At 46.1% G+C, this 22,662-nt stretch overlaps 1 protein-coding gene across 1 annotated transcript; it reads right to left on the bottom strand.

Annotated features, from left to right (window-relative positions):
- Positions 1 to 71: 71 nt before the first annotated feature.
- LOC115405744 (ubiquitin carboxyl-terminal hydrolase 33-like) lies at positions 72 to 21,358 on the bottom strand. Its single transcript, XM_030115436.1, has 24 exons — positions 21,211 to 21,358; positions 18,917 to 19,016; positions 18,692 to 18,745; positions 18,534 to 18,596; positions 15,433 to 15,582; positions 15,150 to 15,258; positions 9,983 to 10,052; positions 8,610 to 8,723; positions 8,372 to 8,450; positions 6,821 to 7,265; positions 6,587 to 6,724; positions 6,308 to 6,423; positions 5,888 to 6,060; positions 5,700 to 5,770; positions 5,578 to 5,611; positions 5,431 to 5,476; positions 5,139 to 5,319; positions 4,849 to 4,975; positions 4,593 to 4,762; positions 3,669 to 3,750; positions 3,226 to 3,334; positions 2,502 to 2,604; positions 1,806 to 1,874; positions 72 to 1,299 (listed from the first exon to the last, which is right to left on the bottom strand). Exons 2-24 carry the CDS (start codon positions 18,998 to 19,000, stop codon positions 1,142 to 1,144), a joined length of 2,745 nt encoding a protein of 914 aa, XP_029971296.1. The 5' UTR covers positions 19,001 to 19,016; positions 21,211 to 21,358; the 3' UTR covers positions 72 to 1,141.
- Positions 21,359 to 22,662: the final 1,304 nt, after the last annotated feature.

Here is a 22,662-nt window from a genome sequence, read left to right as displayed (position 1 = left end):
TCAACCTTCACCCCCCGTTTCTCAGCCTCAGAGTCAACGCTACAGTGACAGAAAAATCAAGCAGCTCAACATGTTTTCATCAAGTTTTAATAGTGTCAGCCAGCAAAAATTAAGATAGATCTTATTCATATGCAAAACCTGGGAGAACAGCATTGTGTTGAGCCCCCCCATCAGCCAACATATGAAGCAACACCATGCCCATACACAAAAATAATGCCTTTGATTATTCAGATTGCTGCTGCTGCTGCTGATGGTGCTTATTCCATACTACAACATGAGTCTGTAGCTGTACAATTCAGTGAAGACAGATCTGGACTGCGTGCACGATTTATGAGCTGCTTTGCATTTACATGCAGTTACATGTGATGTTAAACTGGGATTCGAGTGTTAAAGCATGCATTCCTAACAGAGTCTGCCTGCCACATATTCTCTACTATAGTATTACTGACATAAGAAATCACATCCTCCTCCTCCTCCTCTCATAAATAACCAAGTGCTGAATCCTGACCATTATACTCATCAGTACTGGTACATTCAAATACAAACCAGACATTGTCATGCCAATTTGTACATCTACAGAACAGTGCAAAGAAACACAGATTTCATTCCTGAGACTACTCAGTCATTTAGTCCCTTCATAACCTTTTAGATTTCCGACACGTTAAGCGACACGGTTTGCTCTCCTAACCTTTTAGTCACAATATTTTCATACAACAAGAACAGATGTGTGATATATCTACAGCAAGCTGTATTGTGATTCATCAGTATCAGCAACACGTGAACATACAATATGTGCTCATTTGGTCAAGAAAAAAAAAGTATGGCATTCAGTGGAATTTTTTTAGCTGCACAAAATGTAAATGCTTGGTTCTGAAAACAACCTGACACATGAATACTACAGTGCTAATAGAAATTTAAGAGCTCTTTATACAGATTTGTACAACGTGGCAGACCTTTTTTTCAGACATCACTTCCCTCTGTCAAAGGCTGTCGTGTAGCAGAACAAATGAGGTCCTTCGCTTGAATGCTTTTTAAAAGAAAAAAGTCAAGTGCAAAATAAAAAGGGTTTGTCTCTCTCTCTTTTTTTTTTTCTTTTTTAACTTTTTAAACATTTTCCTTTGTTTACTGGCGAGTGCTTTGCTTAGACGGAGCGCGTCTCCACCTCGATCTTCTCCTCCGACTGCAGCGACTCGGCTTCCAGGTGGCTGACGCTGGGCCGGACCGTCACCACCGGGCCGCCGCCGTAGATCGAGTGGAGGAAATTCCACGTCTCTTCGGAAATCTGACCCGAGTCGGCTCCTGCGGGGAAAACGAGAACATCAACTTATAGATCATAGAGTGTAGACAAGCAACACATGATTACTTTCTGAGAAACACACCAAAAGAAATTGAGAAATTCGTTTCATTTGAAAACAATTAAAAAGCCTGATCACTTCCATTTGCAAGGAATATGCATTTGTGGGATGGGAGCAGAGAAAAAGCAATTACTCAGACTGATTTAAATGATTAAATCAAACAAACACTGAACAAATTAACCAAAGGGGAAAAAAATAGTTTGGGCACATTTTTCATGGGTATAACTCGCATCCTTAGCCCCGCTGCTCATCCCACAAATGCATATTCCTAGCAAACATGGCCCCATATGAAAGAGGAATAATCAGGCTTTCCAATGGTCTAAGATCTGTTGCTAAAAAAACATTGCTACAACAATGAAACAAACATAACACACGTTTTTGTGCATAGTAACAATGAAAAACAAACATTCAGATTCCAGCATAGGTCTGATCATACAGTCATATTTGTACCTTGTTTGAGTGTCAAATGTCCGTTCTTGTTAACTGTGATCTTGGCATTATCGATTGGTCCCGGTGGGTCTTACAAAAAAGAAGAAGAAGAAAGGGGGGAAATGCCACAATTAGCCGCTTAATTATGTCAAAACATCAAAACTGGTTGAAAGAGCAACGATGTTAAAGAAGCCAAACGCTTCTGTCATATCATGAGAAGCAGATCTCCGCTCCCCCCAACTGCAAATATTGGAGGAGCAGGAGTCAAGGAAAAAAGAGGTTTGCAGACGTGTGAGATGCGAGCTGGTATAAATAGACGTGACAATACAAAGCAAGGGAAGCCAACAAAAAAAAAAAAAAACAAAACAAAGGGAGAACAAGTGGAATGGGAATGAAATGCGTTTCGACGCTCCGCTCTGCTGTAGCAGGGTAAAAACCTGACTCGGGGGAACAAAGCAAAACTCTTTGAAGATAAATGAGGAGAAGAAGCGGGACTACAACAGCTTCATGAGAACACCGGCTCCTCGTCGGCGGAGACTTTCTGCACATTTATGGAGATTCACAGAGTGGCCATTTCTTTGGAAATCAGTGTTTTTTATGTGATGGATCATCAGTTGTTCTGTGGGAAACATTTAACCTTTGAATGAGACATTTAAAGGGGACTTGAGGAGAGGAGGAGGAGGGGGGCCTGGAGAGGCAACAGTTCTGTCCAATTACCGTTCCCTTTTCCTTTGACGAAGCCCTCCCACTCGCGAAACCACTGCATGCTGATGCAGTATATGACCACTGGAGACTCCTCCTCCTGGAACGCCTTGTTCAGCTGCGGAGAGAGGGAAGCGGGGGAGGAGACCGGAGGGAGGAGGGGCAGAGCGGTGGGGGTGGGGGCAAAGAAGGAGAGGAAGAAGAAGAAAAAAAAAATTAAGTGAGGATAAAAGGATTGAGAGGAGAGAAGATGGAAAACCTAATCAATTCTCTCTGCTAGTTATTTCCAATTAGAGGACGCTCTCAACGCCACGCTGCACCAATTTCAGCTTTCTTGGAAAAACGGAACGATCCCCTTCCTGTTGGCTCACTCAAGCTTTTTTTTCCCCCCTCACACACACACACACACACACACACACACATCTCTCCTTTGAACAGCCATTGTGTGTGAGCGGGCACACTGAGCAGGCAATAACAGCTGCATCTGTCCCAATGCATTAATGATAAGGCTTTCATCAGACTCACACCTCTCGCCTCCCGCCGGGGTGGAGAGCACCAACACATGCAGCCCATCAACTGGTTAAACAGACTGGAGAATAGGCTTCACACACTCAGGTGTACCGGCTGCACGCTGGCTCACTCACACTCAATGCTTTGGGATTTAAAAAAAAAAAAAAAGTCTCCTCTGTTCAGACAGGCGCTATCACAGCTTTACATGTATTGCAAAGAAAAAACTCACCCGGACAAACATGTCCAGCTCCGACTTGCGCCGCTTCTCCAGCTTCTCTATCTCGATCTGGCAGGTGTGGCACACGTACAGGTGGTTGACGGCCGGCCCGCCTCCATACCTGCAGAGAACAGACGACACGGACGCCTCAAACTGATGAAGGAAACCACCGAGAAATCAGATCCACCGCTACGACCTTCTGACCCTCACTGCCTGCACACAAACTGAAGGACCTTCCTTCTGTCCAATCAGCAGATTTGATTCTGTATTATTGTCTATTCTCATTAATCTAATGTACCCAGAAAACCATGTGGTCTGTGGGAAACTGGAGCCCCTGCTTGGAGCTTTGAATCGCTCCTTTGGAGTTAACCTTTGAGACATTGTGAAAATGAATGCTGGACATGTGAATGAAATCAGGAAGTGTGCAGCGCCGCACAACTGTTCACTTCACACACCTGCTGTAAAGGTGATCCCACACATTCTGGGGCAGCATTACTACCAGGTCGTCGATCAGCGTGGCTTTGTTGGGCGGCACACCTGCAGACATTTGTAAAAAGAATCATCAGACCTTCACAGCATAAGAGAGACACTCCGAAAACTGCAGATGAGTGCCTCAAACATTGAACGTGTGTCCAAGAGAACAAATACACAAATGTTCACACAGGCCTGTGCTTTATTTCCTAGTTAAAAATATCAAGAATTTTCTTTTTCTTCCTGCAGACTGGATGAAAGATCAAGAACAATATCTTAGTTTACTACGATAACAACCTGAATTGTTCTGTAAAAGAGAAAAACCCTGGGGCTCAGACAAAAGACAAATCAAAAGAGTTTAAATTCAATTTAAGAAACAAAAGATCTGCTAACTTATTCTGCCTTCAGCTTTTGGGTCGTTGAGATGTTACGCCTTCAGCTTTGCATTGAAACTACAGTATCTGGCCGCACTGCTGCAAAGCACCCGCGGTTTCACTCAGCATTTCGACACACACACCCGACAAACCAGTTATGGGCTCAAGCGAGGGTGGTTGGCAGCGAGAGAACACCTTAAAGGTGTTTATTTACACCGTGAGACACTTCCTCTGCAGCCTGTATGCTTTTTCATAAATCTACATTTTCAAACTCAAAACCCGGCGTTGTGAAACTTTACCGAGGCCGCTTGAGCACGGCGTGAAATTAGAGGAGCTCGATGTGCACAAACCCCTTTTGGGGTCTTTCGCTCGTCTTTGTTCACTGGAGAGGATCATCTTCACAAAAAGATGTAAAAACCCCCATTGAGGCTGGCTGTGCTGTGAACGGACAGCTGTGTCGACTCTGTGGAACCTGAGCTGAGGGAGGGCACAGCCCAGGAGCGTTTGACCTCCCAGTACTGTACTCACACATACCTCCATGCAAACAGAGGAAGTCGTCGTTGGAAATGGGCCCCGGCTCAGCGAAGGTCTTGAACTTGTTGAGCCACTGGCGGGAGATGTAGAACTGCAGAAGGCTGGGCTCCATCATGTTGAACAGGCCCGACACCCTCCGGCGCTCCTTCAGCGCATCCTCGTTGCTCTTTCTGCCACAGAAACAGACCGCTCGTCAAACCAGGAGCACGACTGCGGAGTTCTTCCAGAACCGCATGATTCTTGTGTGTTGACTCACTTATAGAAAAGCACATAGGCTTCGGCGTTCTGCACGCAGGACTCGGAGACCTCGGTCACGCTCTGGTCGTCAAACTCGTACCACAGATTGTTGACGTCGTTCCTGCAGTAGGCTATGTAGTGGCCACCTGGAGAGGAGACGAGAGAGGAATGCGTTAGAGCCGCATTCACAAATCTGACAAGTACGTGTGAATTTTATTTACTGTCTAATGAATGCGGGACTTCGGTGCGTGCCAAGTGATGGCAGCTGCCCGGCCTGACGCGGCGGGGGGAGGGGCGGGGCCTACTCACTGCTGGCAGTGCCGTGGTGACAGATGACCGACAGCAGGTCGTAGTTGGAGGTCTGGGCAGAGCTGTCTTTGGCCAGGAACGGCTGCAGGTCCAGGCCCTCCAGCGGGAAGGAGACGTGGGTGCTGATCTTGGTGGAGAACATCAACTCGTGCCGGAAGCGCTTCAAGTGAATGCAGAGGATCTAGAGAAGGGGAACACAATGGCTGTCATTCTAGAAAGCTCATATCTGACGTCTCTATGAAAACAAGTTTGAGTGTCTTCACTGTACGAGATACGAGAAACGTCCGCCTACCTCTGGCAGACTTTGCATTTTACAAAACTTGACACCGTTTCGTAATCTGCAAGGGAAGGAAATGAAGGAGAGGGCATTTTATGATCCATGAAAGAAAGAATTGTCTTGTTCAACAGTCTTGCCAACAAGGCACTGAGAATTACTCACTTCTTGCATTTTTCACAGCTGTACATGTTGTCTCCTAGAAAACAGCAAACACGCAGTCAGTGAAGCATCAATCCTGACATTTGTGTTGGTAAAAGAGATTTTTTTTCCGCCCACATGCTTACCCTTTAGTTCATCTCTGGCAAAGAAAGCTGCAAGACAGTCTTGTAGCGTAACCACTGGCCCCCAGAACCAACTGAAACACAAACACAGAGGGCAGCTTTACTCCAAACAGCCACTGACTAATATCCCAGGTAAAAAATGTAAATAAATATAGAGTGTGGGATATAAATCCATAGATATATAAACGGACCTTTTAATGTACTCCATGACAAATGCTATCCACCCCTGTGGTGCGTAAGCTTCCCCGCAGGAGCCAGCTTTCACCAGCGAAGTCTGGTGGGTGGATGAGTGGAGCTTGGCCAGGTCCTCCTTCCCCGGGATGGGCAGCGAGATATCCTGGAAGTTCTCCAGGGTCACAGACACCTGAAACAACAGGCCACATGGGGTCCAATCTCAAAACATGAACACGGCATGTCGAGGATCTTCAGCGACGCCACGGATCGTGAGAGCGGAGAGAGAACAATGAAGCATCTGTTCGGCTGCTCCTGCTCACAGGGAAGGAACTTCACGTGAGGTCGAGGTTTGACCCGGCGTGCCCGGGGTGGGGGCAAAGCAGGGAGAGAACACTCATCACTTCGCACATCGTTCACGGAACAGCACAAGAACTGACCCGATCGCAGGTGAGGCACTGGACTGAGCTGACGATGGTCCCGTCGAACACGTCCGAGATGACGCTGCGATATTTCTTCTGACGCTTGTTCTTTGGCGGGGAGAATGTGGTCACTGCTGTGGGAAGGCAGGGAGCCAGAGAAATATGAGAACCGCGACTTCCAGTAAAGTAATGAGGCAGCGGACATAGACAAGAGATACTGTTACTTGACTAAAGAACTTCTAAGCTTTCAGTTGGGATGTGGCCGAGTGCGACCGTGCGGCGAGGGAACCTGGATACCTTTCTTATGAGCGGGGTTGAGGCTGGGCCAGCCAGACGCTTTGGGTGGACTGCTGGACATTTTAGGAATGTGTCCCTCCATGGGGACTGGACTTTGTGGCCTTGTGGTGTTCGACATCTGGATATCTGGAAAGCAATCTGATGAAGAGAAAACCCAGACTTTAATATTTACAATTTAATCAAAAAGCATAACAGGGACTGAGACCCAGCATGCATCTCCTGCTCTGTATTTACCCGAGGTCCTCCCTTGCACCTTGAGGGCCCCCTGGCTGCTGATGATGGGCGTGGTCTCGGTGGTGGTGTCCACGTCTTTGTCGATGTCGGCTCCGGCGTTTCCGCCCATGACGCCGTTGACCCCGGAGCGGTAAAGGTCGTTAATCATGTTCTTCTCTTTCTGCCACTCCCGGTTGGCCTGGATCTCGTCCTGCTCCGGAATCAGCATTTCGGCCTCGTTGGTGTCGTCCGCGGGCGGCGCGGTCCCGACCTGCGCTTCGTTGTCGGCCTTCTCGCTGCTGCCGCAGGACTCGCAGGACTGGAAGTCGTCAGACTGGCTGTGGTTGTCCTCTTCGGGGCCGTCGTCCACGGCGATGCCGCTGGACTGGTCGTAGGGCTCGGGTAGCGACTCCTTCAGCTCCTCGTGCAGCTGATCCATCAGGCAACGCAGAAACTCCTGAGAGTCCTGATCGGGGAAGAAACCGACAAAATCTGAGTTTATATAGCCGATTAATTATAGACGGTAAAGTTATTCTGGTTTTTCCAACATTTAATTCCCTATTGCTAAAGAAAAGCTGATGCAGGTCTTCGCTGTACACAGTAACGCTTTCTCAATGCTAATCTTTGCCCAAATTACACGCTTCAACCGCCTCACCTACCTGTTTATCCCAGTCCTGGGTCTCAGAACCCAAAGCCCAACGCTCACAAATGTGTAAGCAAACTTAATGAACCTCAGGCATCTAATTTCCTTCTTCAAGCCAAATGACGTCCCCTCTCCCAGGAGCAGGAATGTTGACTTTATTCAAAGCGGCGCTAAATTCAAGGCTGTGCCGCCCAGCGTGGCGTGACAAATGAATATTCCTCAGAACAAACACTGGCGAGCCAAAAGGAACCCGGCTCTTTCATCATCTCACCGCTCGGGCTTATGTATGCCGTTTCTTTTTTTCCCTCCAGACACAGGCCAAATACCGTTTACCATCACTTCAAACCCTTTATTTCTATAATGCACCAAACTTTGCTTTCAAGCATGAGCTAGAATCAAATCATGCACTTCACCTTCAAGTCTTATGTGTGTATGTGTGTGTGTGTGTGTGTGTGTGTGTGTGTGTGTGTGTGTGTGTGTGTGTGTGTGTGTGTGTTAAAGTAAGTACCTCTGCTCAGAGGCAGAGGATTCAGTTTATCTGAGCTCAAGCTAATACAATTTCTGTTGAGGAATGAGAAAAGGGTGATATGAACTGGAAGGGAAATAGGAGAGACTCTTCCACATCAGCGATAAGCTAATAGTCTAAGGTCAAAGCAATAATAACCCCACCTCAGCACAGTTTCACACTCTGAGGAAAAATCAAGCCGAGGATAAAGCTCTGGTGATGAGAGGCCTGTTGAAGTATCTTTAAAAGACATGAAATCAGTGCACATATTTGATTATAGACAGATGCCTATGCGACACTACAAACAGAGCCATGTTGACAATGTTGCAAAAACAAAGTAAAACTGAATGTGTGTTAGATTGTGAAGAGCGGCTCGGCGTCTTGTTTGTGTTGCACATTGGTTTCATCATCGGGGATGACCCACCTGCTGGGAATATCCGCGGAACATGGGGTTTATGGCTTTGATCCCCTGGAACAAGTTGGTTGGGACAACGTACGAGGGCCTGCAAGACACGAAACCGATTCAGAAACACAGCATTTCCTCGTTGCGCCATTACGAACCACATGAGACAGAGCTGCAGTGAACAGTGATCAAAGTCACATCAGCATCGACTCATCTATGTCTGTAATGCTTCAATAAAAGAGGAAACGGCAGCAAACACCTGTTTTTGTGCCACAGGTCCGTCACCAGCTTCTGGTAGCTCTTGCAGAGCGCGGGCTTCTTGTCCGTCCTCACCAGGCCGCCGCACTCCAGGAAGAACTGCGTCAGCGGCGGGCTGCACGGGACCAAGAGGAGGAAGATATCACATGTAGGCACAAACGGGCTTTTACTGAATATCTGCCCACAACAGAGGAGCCTTTGTTTCAGTGAGAGGAACGAAGAGGCGCGAATCAAGCCGGCAAATGTCATTTACTGGACAAATTTATTTAAATAAAGCAAATGAATGAACTTCTATTGAATTACTATATTTAGCAAAAAAAAAAATGTTTTTTTATTTATATGTGAAGACCTTTTGTAGGGATGTAACTGTTCACGCTGTTCAAAGTACCAGAAACTCCCAAAGTACCAAATCGCACGAGAGAAATCTGAAAACTAGAGCAGCGGACTGAAAAGAACCCCAGCTTTGTGGATTCCATTTGACGGACACAGAACGGACAGGAATTTGCAAGAGGCAGATCAGCTCCAGGATGAATAAAGCATGGAGTGTTTCCTTTCCTCTGCCAGGAAGAGAAAAGTCCTCCGAAGCGAATAACGGCGCGACGGTAGCAGAGGGAAGCGGCGCTCACACACACACACACACGCACGCACACACACACACACACATCAAAGGAAAGTTGCAGGAAAAGGGTCCCTCCTTCTGCAGCTGCGTGACTCAGTTCCTCCTATTTTTGGAATATGATTTAGATTGCAAATTTTGACCCACATCTCTTCTCATTTTGACTTGTATCAAGACTCGGCATCAACAGTTTCTTTTTTCTCTCTTTTTTTGGCACATGACATTACGGAGGAGACGTCATGAAAAACTGAGGGACAAGTACTAAAGTGAAGTTATAAAACTGTCTGCGGCGCTCTAATTAAAGTGACCACATCAGCAGGCCGAACACAAACTATGAATCACAGGGATTGGCACAACAATAAACAATAAAACACTCAGAGTGGGCAAGAAGCAGCAAGAGAGAGATGAGAAAAGAAAACAAAGGCGAAGCAGCAGTGGAGAGCGGCTGGGAGTCGGTGTTCATTTGTAACAGAAGAGCCTGCAGGGAACGAGAAAAGGCCACTTCTGCCGTATCAAATGATGCACTGCAGCAATTCCCGCTCAGCCATCGCGTCCCCAGAACCGACACGGCCGAGGTGGGATTTTTCAGAGTCGACAACAAATAGGAAGGTGGTGCATAAAACGGCGAACTCTCACTAAACGCGAGCGTGGTGAATATGGGGGCGCTGAGACGGAAGTAACGAGAAGACATGAGGCAGGATGGTGGGGGGCGGTGTGTGTGTGTGTGTGTGTGTGTTTGGGGGGGATGGCGGTCTTACCAGTTGGACAGCGCCTGCAGGGCGGCGTTCATGTAGCAGGTGTTGCCGATGTTCTTCAGCCCCGTCAGGCCTGACGGAGACAGAGCACACGGGGGAAATTAAAGCCGGTCTCTCACCGAATCAAGTGCCCGTGAATTTTATTGGCAGGTAGAGAGCGTCCGCGTTCCGTCTGCATCGCCTCTCGCTGCGGGAGCGGGGTGAAGCGGCTGCATGCAGGATACTAAATCGGTCGCTGTAGGTATTCTCCACTGTCCCAAAGTTGTTCACGGACTATTTAACCACAGCTATTAGTCTTCTCTCAGTTCAGGCTCTAATCGTGCTCAAAGTACATTTTCCATGCTGCAGTCAAATGTGCATGAAAATATTTAAAGCCTCTATGAATTCAGAGCCAAACCCAATCAGGTCGGCCCAGACTGGAGTTCCATTGTGGACCGGCAACGAATGAAATGTAGACCGGATCCCATTCTGGACTGGCCTAGAATGGAATCTATATAGGATTCCAATGTGGGCCAGCCCAGATTAGAATTCTGATGTGGGCCAGCCCTCGTTATATAAACGCTGGGAACCACAGGACCATCTCTTCACTTGCTCTCCACCATGGAGCAACGCAGCAGATTTGAGCAGCTGCTGGAAAACCATATTTCCTCACTGAGTCCCAAGAAGAGGGAGAAGTTTCTGCTGAGTGAAGACCAGTACCAGAAAATCATAGCGGCCTTGTGCCTGACCAAAGGACAGAAGTGTGATGATGGCGCAAAGTTTAAACACTGGAGCCACAGCAACTTTGAAACCCAGGCCATTGGTAAGTACCCAGGATAACTATAGAGTCAAAATTTCTTTTACAGAAAGTAATCATGTTAAATATATATTTAGAAACCGTTGATTCAGCAATATGCTGTATTCTTTATACTAAAATTGGCATAGACCAAGTAACCATGATGAAAATAAACTGATATTTTTTGCTGTAATACAATCATTTTCAGAATTAAAGCACATTTTAACAAAAGATCTAAGGCAGAACCTTTTGTTATTATTACTAATAATCTCTGTTCTCTGCAGGCAACAAGATGGTCCTCTTCTGTAAGAAGACAGCCAATCCTGTCGTCACCAGGGACGACTTGTATTCCACCCTGCACCAGTGCCACGAGAGAACCGGTCACTCTGGGCGCCACAAGACATGGGAAGAAATCAAGGCCAGCTACGCCTTCATACCGAGGGTTGCTGTGGAGTTGTACCTGCAGACCTGTCTCACCTGCAGCAGACGTCAGGCTGCGAGGCAGCCCAAGCCAGAGGATCCCCTCATTTCCCTGGGATTCCTCACACGAGTGCACGTCAGCTTTATTGACAGGACCGCCAGGCCTGATGGGGACTTCAAATGGATTCTGCATGCCAGGGACCACTGCTCTAATTATTCCTGGACATTTCCACTGACATCCAATATGGCTGCTGAGGTAGGCTGACAGTGATTTATTTTCCTTGGTTAAGACTTGTACTGATGTTGTTATGGACTCTTCCAGGTGACTGAGAAACTCGTCATGCTGTTTTCCATGTTCGGGCCACCAAGAATTCTTCAGTCCGACAACGGAAGAGAATTTGCGGCAGCAGTCATCAATGAGATAACGACCCTTTGGCCAGGCATGCTGATAATCCACGGGAGGCCCACAAACCCCCAGAGCCAAGGATGTGTCCAGCCAGGTATGGCTTGCATGCCGCAAGTTCATTATACCTATACGTTTAGACCTTGCACAATTTCATCCATATTTATAAAGAATTATCTTGTAAATATCAAAAACTCATGTATTTCTATATAACATTCTTTATTCAGGAAATGGTGATCTCCAGCTGAAACTGGAGAAATGGTTGGAAGAGCATGGTGTCTCATGGTCAACAGCACTGCAGTTAGTCACTCATGCTATCAACACGTCTCCAGCAACAGGCACCAGTAAAACACCGTATGAGGTTGTTTTTGGACAAAAACCCCAGCAGGACTTCCTCCTCCTGCAGCAGAACAGGTAACTAAGTATATTAATTTAAATACCACATTTCAACGTACAATCAGTTTGATGGTACTTCTTGATGCTTGTCGATGCAGCACTGAATGTTTAAACTGATTTTCCATGATGTTATGTTTAAACGGGGAACACTGGAAGAAGAGGTCATTGATCCTTCACTGTTTCAAACAGAATCGGAGGTGCAAGAAGTCCTGCCAGAGCCACCCCAACACCACTTGTCAGAGGATGACACTGTAAGTAGGCTGTTTATGCACTGTATATGTGAAATTTTTATTAATTTAAATAGAATTCATATTAATTAAAACTTGTCATAACATGTAAAATCTTGATATTTTTCTCAGGTAGAGCCAGGGACGTCTGCAGCAGCACTACTCCATCAGCTTTCTTCAGCTTCATCGTCTACAGGTAGACTGACTGCCTTCCAGCCAGAGGACGCTCCTACGACACCGTGCCAGTCGGCGCCGCCATCAGTGAAGCGCAGCCATGAGTGCTACCTCCTGCACCGAGACAACGCTGTGGCAGAAGGCTTCCAGATCACCAACTGCAGCACCGTACATGGATCTCCATTTGACAGGACTTCCACAAAAGGTCCGACAAAAACACAACTGTTCTCGCACCCCAATCAAGGTCTACTGTGCAACAGGCATCATTAACGGATCCTTCTCTTCAGCCGACTTGGCAGATATGAAGTCGATCGTGTTCCCAGCCCCTGAGAGAGCTGACCCAGAAACACTCTGAGATCTCCCTCATCCGAGCCGTCAGGGACCAGACCGAACACCAGTCCACCACCTCCACCTCCAGGTGCCAGGGCCGTGGGAGCTGCGGCTCCAACAAGTGCTGCTGCAAGCGAGCAGGACTCAGGTGCTCCACCGAGTGTCATGTGACCAAATGGGGATGCAGGAGTGAGTTTTAATTTGAAGATAAGTCAGTTTCTACTTCATTTACAGAATGTGGCAACTTGAATCTGTTCACATTTTAATTAGTATCTGTGGGAGTTTCAGTAGCATTGTACTACTACTGTGTCATGGCTGGGAATACCATCACTAGGTTCCATGTGAGAATAAAACATGTTATAGTGTCCAATGAAGATGTAGTTCATTTTTTCCTTAGGGGGGTTGGGGTTACCGCTTACCAGTTGCAATGCTTCAGTTTTACGTTTACAGGAATTCATTCTGTCCTCATGGTACACAGCTGCTATATAAACAAAATTCTGAACTTGAGAGAATACTGTTGAAAATAGTTTGGGGGTTTATTTTCCAAAAAGTTTTGTAATAAGAGCAATCTCTTTATTGATTTTTACACCAACTTGCAATACAGAATTCTAAGATTCTGACAAATGATTGTCAATTATTTTTTTCTTTTAATAAGATGCAATAAAGTCCAAATGCAAACAGAACATCTGACTATTCATACCAGTATATTGTAACACTGGGATTCTGATTTGGGCCAGCAGATAAAATTCCACTCTGGACTGACCAAAATCACAAACCACTGTGGGCCGGTCCAGGATAGAATCTATACAGATCACGGATCCGGCCAGATTCCAATCTGGACCTCGACACAATATATGCATGACTCTTCAATACTGAAACAGAGAGGAAATCAAGGCCTGGAGGTCAGAGAAGCATTATTCATTTTAAATTAATGCTAAGTGTACTCTAACTGGTTGAATATGTGAAGTTTTGGTCTGTAATGTATTTATAATACAACACATCTTGCTGTATGAAAAGTGGCTGATTCACACTAAAGCTAAAAGTGAGGAGCAATTCTTTTCTTTGTCCTTGTCTTTTCTGCATCGGTAAGTAGGGCAAACCAGCCACCGCACAGTGAGTAAAACAGTTTAAAATAGACAGCGTGCAGCTGTCCTTTTCACCTTGTGCTGCATCCTCCCGGCCAGGCACGCCTCACGTTTTGTAAAACCTCGACTTGAGCGGCCAGGTCTGCACAGGACACGCAGCCCAAAGCTCCTTTCCTCCGCCCTCCTGATCATACGATCTGCATTTGGGACTAAAATAACCAAAGCAGAGAAGCGCTGCCAGCACCTGAGCTGCACGGTGCACGGTGCAGCACATGTCCCTTGGCTTGTGACTCCGTTCTGTTGCACTGGTGGCTGCAGTGGGGAAGACGTGACGTTTTATACGGCCAGTTTTAACCTACACTCCGGCTGTTAGCGCTGCTTTGGGGACCGTCAGTTTGCTCAACTCGACCATTTTCCACAACGACATGAGACATTTCAGATTCACAACAGCAACTTATTCCTCACTCGATTCATTCTCTTCAGCTTTCCAGGTATATTTCAGTGGAACACGGGGGCCTTAGTTGTATTTCTTTTAAATACAGTTTTGGAAGCTGTCGTCCATCAGCGGCTGTTCCTTGAAGACGACTTGACGTGTCAGGGCCTCTGGAACTCGTCCTGATGCAGACGTTTAGTACTCCCTTTAATTCCACTTTCAACTAAACTGATTACTTAGCTCCTGTTTGAAGTGTTTCTTCATTTTAATTCTGCCTGACTTGGGTGAAGAGGTGATCAAATGTAATTACGTTTTTTTGTCACCCCGCCGGCTTCAAAAGAACCTGATTTTAATTGGAGCGACGATAACACTGGGAAGAAAAAGGTGGCTACGGCAGACGCTCTTTAAATGCTGATTGGAAGCTTGAAGATAAACACGGAACTGCTTCATCTGATATTCATTTCTTGATATATCTGTAGACCTGGTAGCTTGTTATTCCCCTGGAGGAGCTGCGGTTGTGCTTCCCACTGCATTTCTGTGACTTGGCTGCAGTAAACACTTTCTCTCACGACTTGGGTTCACTTGGGATTCGCTGCCCGCAGGAGCAAATGTGAGCAAACAAAGTCTGCTCAAAGAGAACGGACGTTCGTGTTTGAGACTTATTTCTGTTGTAGCAATTCTCCTTGGTGATAAATCTTATATGATTGGGAAGCCCGATTCTTTCTCTCTGAAATATTAGCACATTGGTGAGGATGAGCATTAGAGTGTGTGTTTATGTCCCTGGAAATTAAAACTTCACCACAGCAGTCTGGGCTCCGCTGTCGTGTAATCACACACCGAAAACACTGCGAAAGACTTCCGTTTTTCCTTCCACGCTGCAGTGTAAACGGCAGCTCGGTGCAGTGATTCCTCTTGTTGTGAGCTCACCTCTGGCGCGCAGGTCATCCTCCTCTTCCGTTTCCATGTCCAGATCCTCACAGCCTCCATTCGGCGGCACTCTGAGAGACGCTGGGCTCCCGGGGGCCCTGCTGTTATCCTGAAGCCACAGCGCAGATAACCTCATAAAAATCCCTCCTCGCAAATCAACACATCAATACCTCTGAGAATAAACTGCAGCGATTCATCATCAGGCAGGAGGAGACCGTATATTAATGTCAGTGATTAAAGCAGTCAGTCATCCTGCTTCAACAAACCAGCGCCTGTGTCGTACCTGAGCAGGGTTCTGCGGCGATGGGAGGGGTTTGATGTTCGCGCTGGGTGAGTGAGGACCCAGCTTACGCTCCAGGAAAACCTCCTTGCCACAGGCGTAGCACCAGACTCGCAGCGTGGTCAGGTTGACTGTCAGGTTGTGCCTCGTCTCCTGCGCACGAAAGAACAGCTGATGAAGCGCCTGGGAATCAGCCTCATGGTCGTCGACACGATCTACAAGTGTCGCCACTCCGATACAATGAATCTTATATAACATGAAAGATTACGACTCAGAACTAGACTGAAGTTTTAAAGAGGACTTAATGCAAGTCATGCCTCTGCTGAACACTACATCTATCTTTCCTTTTGAGCGTTTTGGCTCTTGGGTCATTCTGCTGGTTTCAGGTGTTCGCTGGGTAAACGGTGTCGACCTGCTTATCACGCTTATAGACTGCATGATTGTGCAGTAGCCGAGGTCTCCAGCCATTGTTGTGTTTACTGTCCTCCCTGCTGCTCCTTCCACTGACTCAATAAACCAACACGTGGTACAAACACATTCTTCAAGAGCGAACTTTCAGACTCCAGTAGATAAATCAGCAGGATGTCATAAAACTGTCTTTGAGGTTACAACAGGACTGTTACGTCACATTCTGCAGATTATTTCAGGTTTATCAGTAAACTATTATTTCTATTCATAGCACAACTCTAGAAAAAATTAATAAAATGTGACAGCACTTCCAAAAATCACAAAGATAAGGCCTGATACAGTGATGATTCTTTAACATACAGAATTGTGCAAAGATTTCAGGCACAACTGGACAAAACGTGATTATTACATCATGCAATACCAAAAAGGAAATGTGATATCATTTAAACTATGCTGAGAGGAATTTTCCTTCTGGAAGCGCCTGTGCAGAGTCCTGCTTTCAACAGGAAGAGAAAGAATCTCCACTGAAGATCTGTGCTTCGTTCCTGAAGGCGTTTAGAAAACCTTCCTGCAGAGATCCTTTGAAAACTGCCTGCAAGTTTACTGAGAAGAAGTGTCGCTGTTATGGCTGTCTAAACACTGTTTTCTCCTCTCCTCTTTCAGTTTGTGTTTGGCTGTTCCAAATTCCCTTCACTTTTGCAGACGTGGATTTTGTCCAGGTACTCTGGTTTCCTGCCACAGTCCAAAAATAATGCATCTGAGGTGAAGCGTTGACTAAATTGGTCTGTGTTGTGGACGTATGGGAGGGTGTCTGTCTCCCTGTGCTTGCCCAGGTGCACACTGCCTTTTGCTTAGTCAGCTGGGATCCGTTCCAGACCCTCGGGACCCAGACTGGATAAGGTGACAGAGACGGATGGAGGCTGACCTGAAAACGCGTCAGATTCTATCTACACCGATGAAGATCTTCTCTCTTCACAAAAACATGCAGTCCTCAGCTCGCAGGTGGACGTGCTGCTGAGGGAACCGTGGCCCAGTTCTGCTGACCCACTGCTGCTCTGACGAACGCCAGCAGCCCGGCACGTTCGCACGAGACCCGCTGCGAGCAGGCGGTGTATTATTCATCGGGGTTGCATTAGGCCTCGCGCTGCCGGGCGGAGCGGAGCAGGCAGAGAGGTGTCGCGCCAGACTGAGCGCAGCCCTGAAAACTCCTCCGTCTGAATCATTCATGAAGGGAAATATACCAAGTGGGGCATTATTAACAAGCTGAATTTACAGCTCCCACCAAACGCTCAAACAGCCCATACAACGTTCTGTATGTGCGCTTAAAGAGTCCCGCTCCAAATACAAGCAAGAAAAGAAAAAAATGAAGCAGGGCATATGAGGTCGTCTCAACCACTCAAGTCAATGCTCGTCTGTGTTTTGGCTAAAGTAAATACTGAAGGAGAAAATACTTCAGCAGCTACATCCAAAGAAACAGGTTGGGTCTGGTTCTGTCTGTGAAATAGAGACACTCAAGTCCCTGGAGCGCTCTGCCTCGGATCAATAAGAAATAAGAAGCCATAGGAGCCGCTGTTCTTTTCAGAGTGGGTCTGTCGGTGGGCTTCATAGACTGAAACTCTCGGTTTTAGGACATCTGGGAGCTTGAAAGCATTTGGAAAGCTCATATTCTGCAACATGTGAAAGCACTCACGGATTTGTTCTCAGAGGGCTCTCATGCTGCCGATTGATCTTTAAATTACAAATACGAGTAAAGGCTGATTTTATGTCCATTTGATGCCAGATATGGATCAACGATCCTCTGTAGTTTGACTTGCAAACACCATACCTATTGAGTATTACTGCATCTGATCTCAAGCAGCAGCCTTGTATAGATGAGAGATTACACTCCGCTCAGAGCTTCCACGACACTAAGAAAGCACCGCGGCCACTCTTGAAGAGGGCCTGCTTTGAAAATGCCCAAAAGGCAGCCGGCGAACATCACAGACAAAACATCCCAGCTAGAGAACGCATATCAAATTCATCAGCGATACATGAAAACTGCAGATATTACATTTCTGTACCAGCGCACTCTGTATCCAATAACCAGCTGACATCTAGAAGGAAGCCTCGGAAGGTTTGCACTTCAAACCATCCCTTTCTGGATTAAGAGTGAAGGATCTGTATCAACAGGCAGAGCAAATTACATGTTTGCCTTTATGTCCATCACTCAGGCGAACCCTGCTCGGTCATAGCGTGCCGGAGAAAAAAGCCTGAGTCACAAATGAGAAGAGCAGAGGCTGGAGGAGCCGCAGCTCGCAGGGAAAGAAACTGTAACCATGGAACTGACAGTGCCAGTGAATCTCCCCCACTTCCCAGAGGAATGGCAATTAATAATGGATGATCCGCTGCCGAAGTTGAAGTGAATGTGGAGACGTAGGCGCGGAGAGCTGGCTTGGTGGGGTTTAAACAACACCAGCACTTCAAAAAGCTAAAGGACGCACGTGTACTCTCTTTGATCGTGAAAATGTTAAAAATAAAACGGCGTGCTGGAGGTACTTTTATTCTGAGACGGAGCTCCTGGGACTCCCAAGCGGTATTTCTGTCCTGAACTGCCATCTGGGCATTTTCTGCTTTCCACTGATATCTCCATTTCTCTGTCAATTATGTTAATATCTACTGGCTCTGAAAAACGACATAGGGACAGTCAGATGGCTCACCTGCGAGTGGACGGTGCTGTGATCAGTGTGAGACTCTCCACAGCCCACGTAGGCACAGCCATTCTGCACAGGAAACAAAAAACAACAGACAACCAGGGTGTTAAAGAACAGAAACATTGTGTGTGGAGGGAGCATGTCGCAGTGAGATCATGACTTACCTCCAAACACGCCCACAAATTTGGTCCTCCAACTTTACAGTCTTGGCACTGACCCTAAAAAAATATGAAATCGGTCGAGAGTGAAGCAATAAATTAGTGTGGAAAGAAACTGAAGTCTCATTCTGTGTTCAGACTTTAATATGGAAAGAGATAATAAAACATGATTGAAGGAGAGGTAGGTTACGAGCAGGGTGGCGGACAGGGCGCAGAGCGAAGGTCACTCACATGGGATTTCTGAATCAGTTCCTCCTTGGTGATCTCCCCCACGCAGTCCAAGTGGGGGCAGTCACAGCTGGACGCCGGCGGCATGGCTCAACCCGCCGCTCTGAGGACGCCAACAAGAAGGAGACGGTCAAGAGAGTACTGCTTTTTCCAGCAGTCTGCTTTTACCTTCAAAAAACGTTATGGAACTTCTCCAGAAGTGTAAATCAGACGGAGCAGGAGGAGGCTGGCTTGAAGAGCAAACATAGTCAGAAATCTACTGATATTGATCAATGTTTTTACAATTATTCTACATTTCAATTTACAAGCAGCTGGAAATCCAGGATTTATTCAGAAACAAAAAAACAGATGACAGTACACATCTTTCATTCTAAACTTTGATCTGTTCATTCAAGTCACTCCAGTTGAAACTCTCAGCACTTTCATCTTTAGCACCTCCAGCTCCGTTTCCATTCTTACTGAATGAAGACAATATAACATTGAAAGCTTTTTGGTGAGCCTGATCTTCTCAACTGATTTTAAGTCACTTCTTTAGCAGACAAAAAGGAAACTCTGGAATTTTCTATTTTCTATCGTGCTCGTTGACAGGCTGCAGCCTCGTCACCTCCCCAAAGTGAGACGAAGCTGGTGCAGTAACTCAGAGCCCTGAAGGGAGAGGCAGACTTGTTGATAGAAAGAGAGGACGCAGGCTCCTGAGGGTTGGTTTGTCAAGACTTTTTGTGTCAGAGGAAATGTTGCAGCTGCGCACAGAAATATCTACTGTCTTCAACGGCAGAAAGGGGAATTTTATTGAGGAAGGACAGTCAAGCAGGAACTGGACTGCATTCCAGGAAGGATGAGATTACTGATAAGGCATTTAGCAGTTGAAATAAGAAAAAAACCTTTATCCTTCCAAATGGAAGAACATTTGTTACTTAAAAACAAAAGGTCCGATCACGGTGACTTTGACAGTACGTACTCATACTGAACATGTGCATGCTAACAGTCTGACACTATATTGTATCTATTTGTTCGAGGCATGGAGGATCAAAAGGGACATTTTCAGCAGCACAAACACTTCCAGCTTGAAGTCTCTACTCGAATAAAGACACCTGTCAGGAGCTGATAACTAAGAAAGATACACGAGATTTCAAGAGAGCACAAGAATGTGATTTTCTCTAATGATTAACTCTCTCACCACTGGTTTCCAGGAAGAAACAACTAGTCCTGCATGTAGCAAAATCTGCAGTTCAGTCATGCACGTTTCTCTTCTCATCAATAACTCAGTCTGTTTATCAATTAGTCATGCTGAGTTTCTTTATTTTAGAAAGCCAGATAATCTGATAAGACACGAGGACAATAGCAGTTCTGTTGATCATGCAGACTGGTGTAATTGCCCTGGACTTTGGAGGCATCTGCACAGAGGAACACGCCGAGGCGAAACAGTCAACAGTGGCGGCTCCAGTTGGTAGTACACACAAGGAAATCTGATTAGCCGGTGGTTTTCTCGTCGAGCCTCCAGCGATTACACAAAGCTGGTGATAGAAAGAATATCTGATTCTTTCGCCATCACTGCCCAGCCTCGGACAGCCTCCAGACGACAGACGGATCAACGCTGCAGGATGTGAAATCCTGCACAAAGGGGTGGGACAGTCAGGGTGGGGCGTTGACCCCGGCCAACCATTGCAAATTAACCAGATGCTGACTGTCTGATTTATGCGTTCTTCTTCGTAAAATTGGACTACGAGCAGCACCAAAACAAGGCGAGGCATGTCATTAGTAAACAAAATGTAGCTCGAAGGCTCACTTTAGCCGGCTGTGCACAAAGAGTAGCATCATGCTAGCTACGCTACCTGGTTGCAAATGTTAGATTTCTAGGGAGTGCCTCATCTAATCTCAGTTTGAGGGTAAAATAAAGACACACATGACAGATGTGCGCCGATATGGCCTGCTCCTGTGTTCTTTAAACTGAGCTGTCAAAAGCAGGCGAGGCGCTGACAGCAGCGTCACAGGCTGACTGGCAATCTTCCGCTATTAGCATTAGCCTGCTGGCAATCACCGAACATCCAATTAGTGGTTTGGCTCTGAAAGCCAGAAATAACACTCATAATGGTGCTCCAAATACACCACGAATGTAAGCAGCCACAGGTAGTAACGTTTAGTCACGACAGTTTGAGTCTAATTCCCATCTTGCTGGTGACCAGCTAGCTGGCGTTAGCCTGCTAGCGCTCTTGTATTACACGGTAACCGATGATCCCACAGCGGCCGGACGGGAGGCGGCAGCGGCAGCTCAGAATCCTGTCATCCCCGGTCCTTACCTGTCAGATAGCACGATAAGCCGCGTCTCCGGTAGATCTGAGTGTGGCCGCTGTCTAAGACATGGATTCAGAGTGCAGTCCGGGACAATCCTTCACGTTAACGATCCCGGTCCCGTCGCTCAGCGTGGTTGCTAACGTTACAGCTGACTCCGCCCCCTTCCGGTTTGAACATGTCATAAAATTATCTAAATCATTTTTTCTTTTTCATACTTCTGATGGGTTATTTGTACACTTTTTCATTTGACAAGTACAGTTTAATATCAACAAACACCTTGTACTGTTTTTCTATTTTTAGCGTGCTTTACGTGAAAACACACGCAGTACAAAGTCCACAATAACAATCATAAAATAAGTCAGCAGATTCTGTAAAAGTCTTCGTCATACATTTAGATTTCCTTATTTAAAGATAAAGGTCAAATCCTTCCCAAACAACAGGATTGACAGCTATTACTCAAAAAAGGCATATCCATTTCACAATACTCATAGATCATTTATATAATCAACAGTACATTCAACACACATAAAAATGTGTCGATACGGAGAACACAAACCAATAGCAGTGCAAAAGTACAAATCAATTCATAAATGAAATTGTTGATAACGCTACAAAGTTGAAAATATAGTTGTATCAATCTGAGAAACAAGTTTGTGTTTGAGTGTCTTTTGTTAAAAAAAGTGTTAATAGCGAAGAAATTTTCACATTTATACCTGAAAAATATCAAATCTTGTGTTCATTCTTAGATATCTAACTGAAACCTTTCCATGAACTAACAAATAAAATAAATGATCTCCCCTGGACAGACGAGATCACTTATGCTCATTTATTCTTCATATCTAACACAATTTAAAAAAAAAAAGGTACATTCCATTAATGATGGGAAACGGCTGAAATAATACAAAATGTTATAAATATCATAACTGAAGACATTTTTCATTCAATAAAAAGAAACATGCTGGTTAACAATAAGCTTGGGGCCTCAGGTCCTCTAGTGGAGACCTGGGAGTTTGCGGGTTCTGTGTGTTTTAGCTGTTTAGGTCTTGTGAACTGAGGCTTCAGTCAACTTTCAGCTGTACTGCCACATCTATCACTGCTGCCCTCTTCTGTTGTTTTTCTCACCACCACCTCGCATCCTGCTACAGTGTGGAGGACCATCTCTGGAGCACCTTTGCACAGCCTGCACCTCCAGACTGACCCTTGAATCTCTGGCCCTTGTGCTCAGTGCCTGTTCTTGTGCTGTCGTAATCTGTGCCTCCATGTTGTCAGCCCGGTTTTTTGTAGCCATAGGTAGGTCTTTTTGATATCAGCCACTTTCTGCATCTTGCAGTGGTACATGCACTAGGGACATGTCTCTCCATGTTACTTGCTCCTTCTCATTCTTATCAGGTTTCTGCTGTCTGTGTTATTTAGTATCTGATCCTTTTGGGCTGCTTCCCTCATACATTCTTGGATTT

The sequence above is a fragment of the Salarias fasciatus genome, chromosome 18 (assembly GCF_902148845.1).
Source record: "Salarias fasciatus chromosome 18, fSalaFa1.1, whole genome shotgun sequence".
Taxonomy (NCBI): domain Eukaryota; kingdom Metazoa; phylum Chordata; class Actinopteri; order Blenniiformes; family Blenniidae; genus Salarias; species Salarias fasciatus.
Note: the sequence above shows the minus strand (reverse complement) of the source record. Positions and strands in the feature narration are given on the sequence as shown.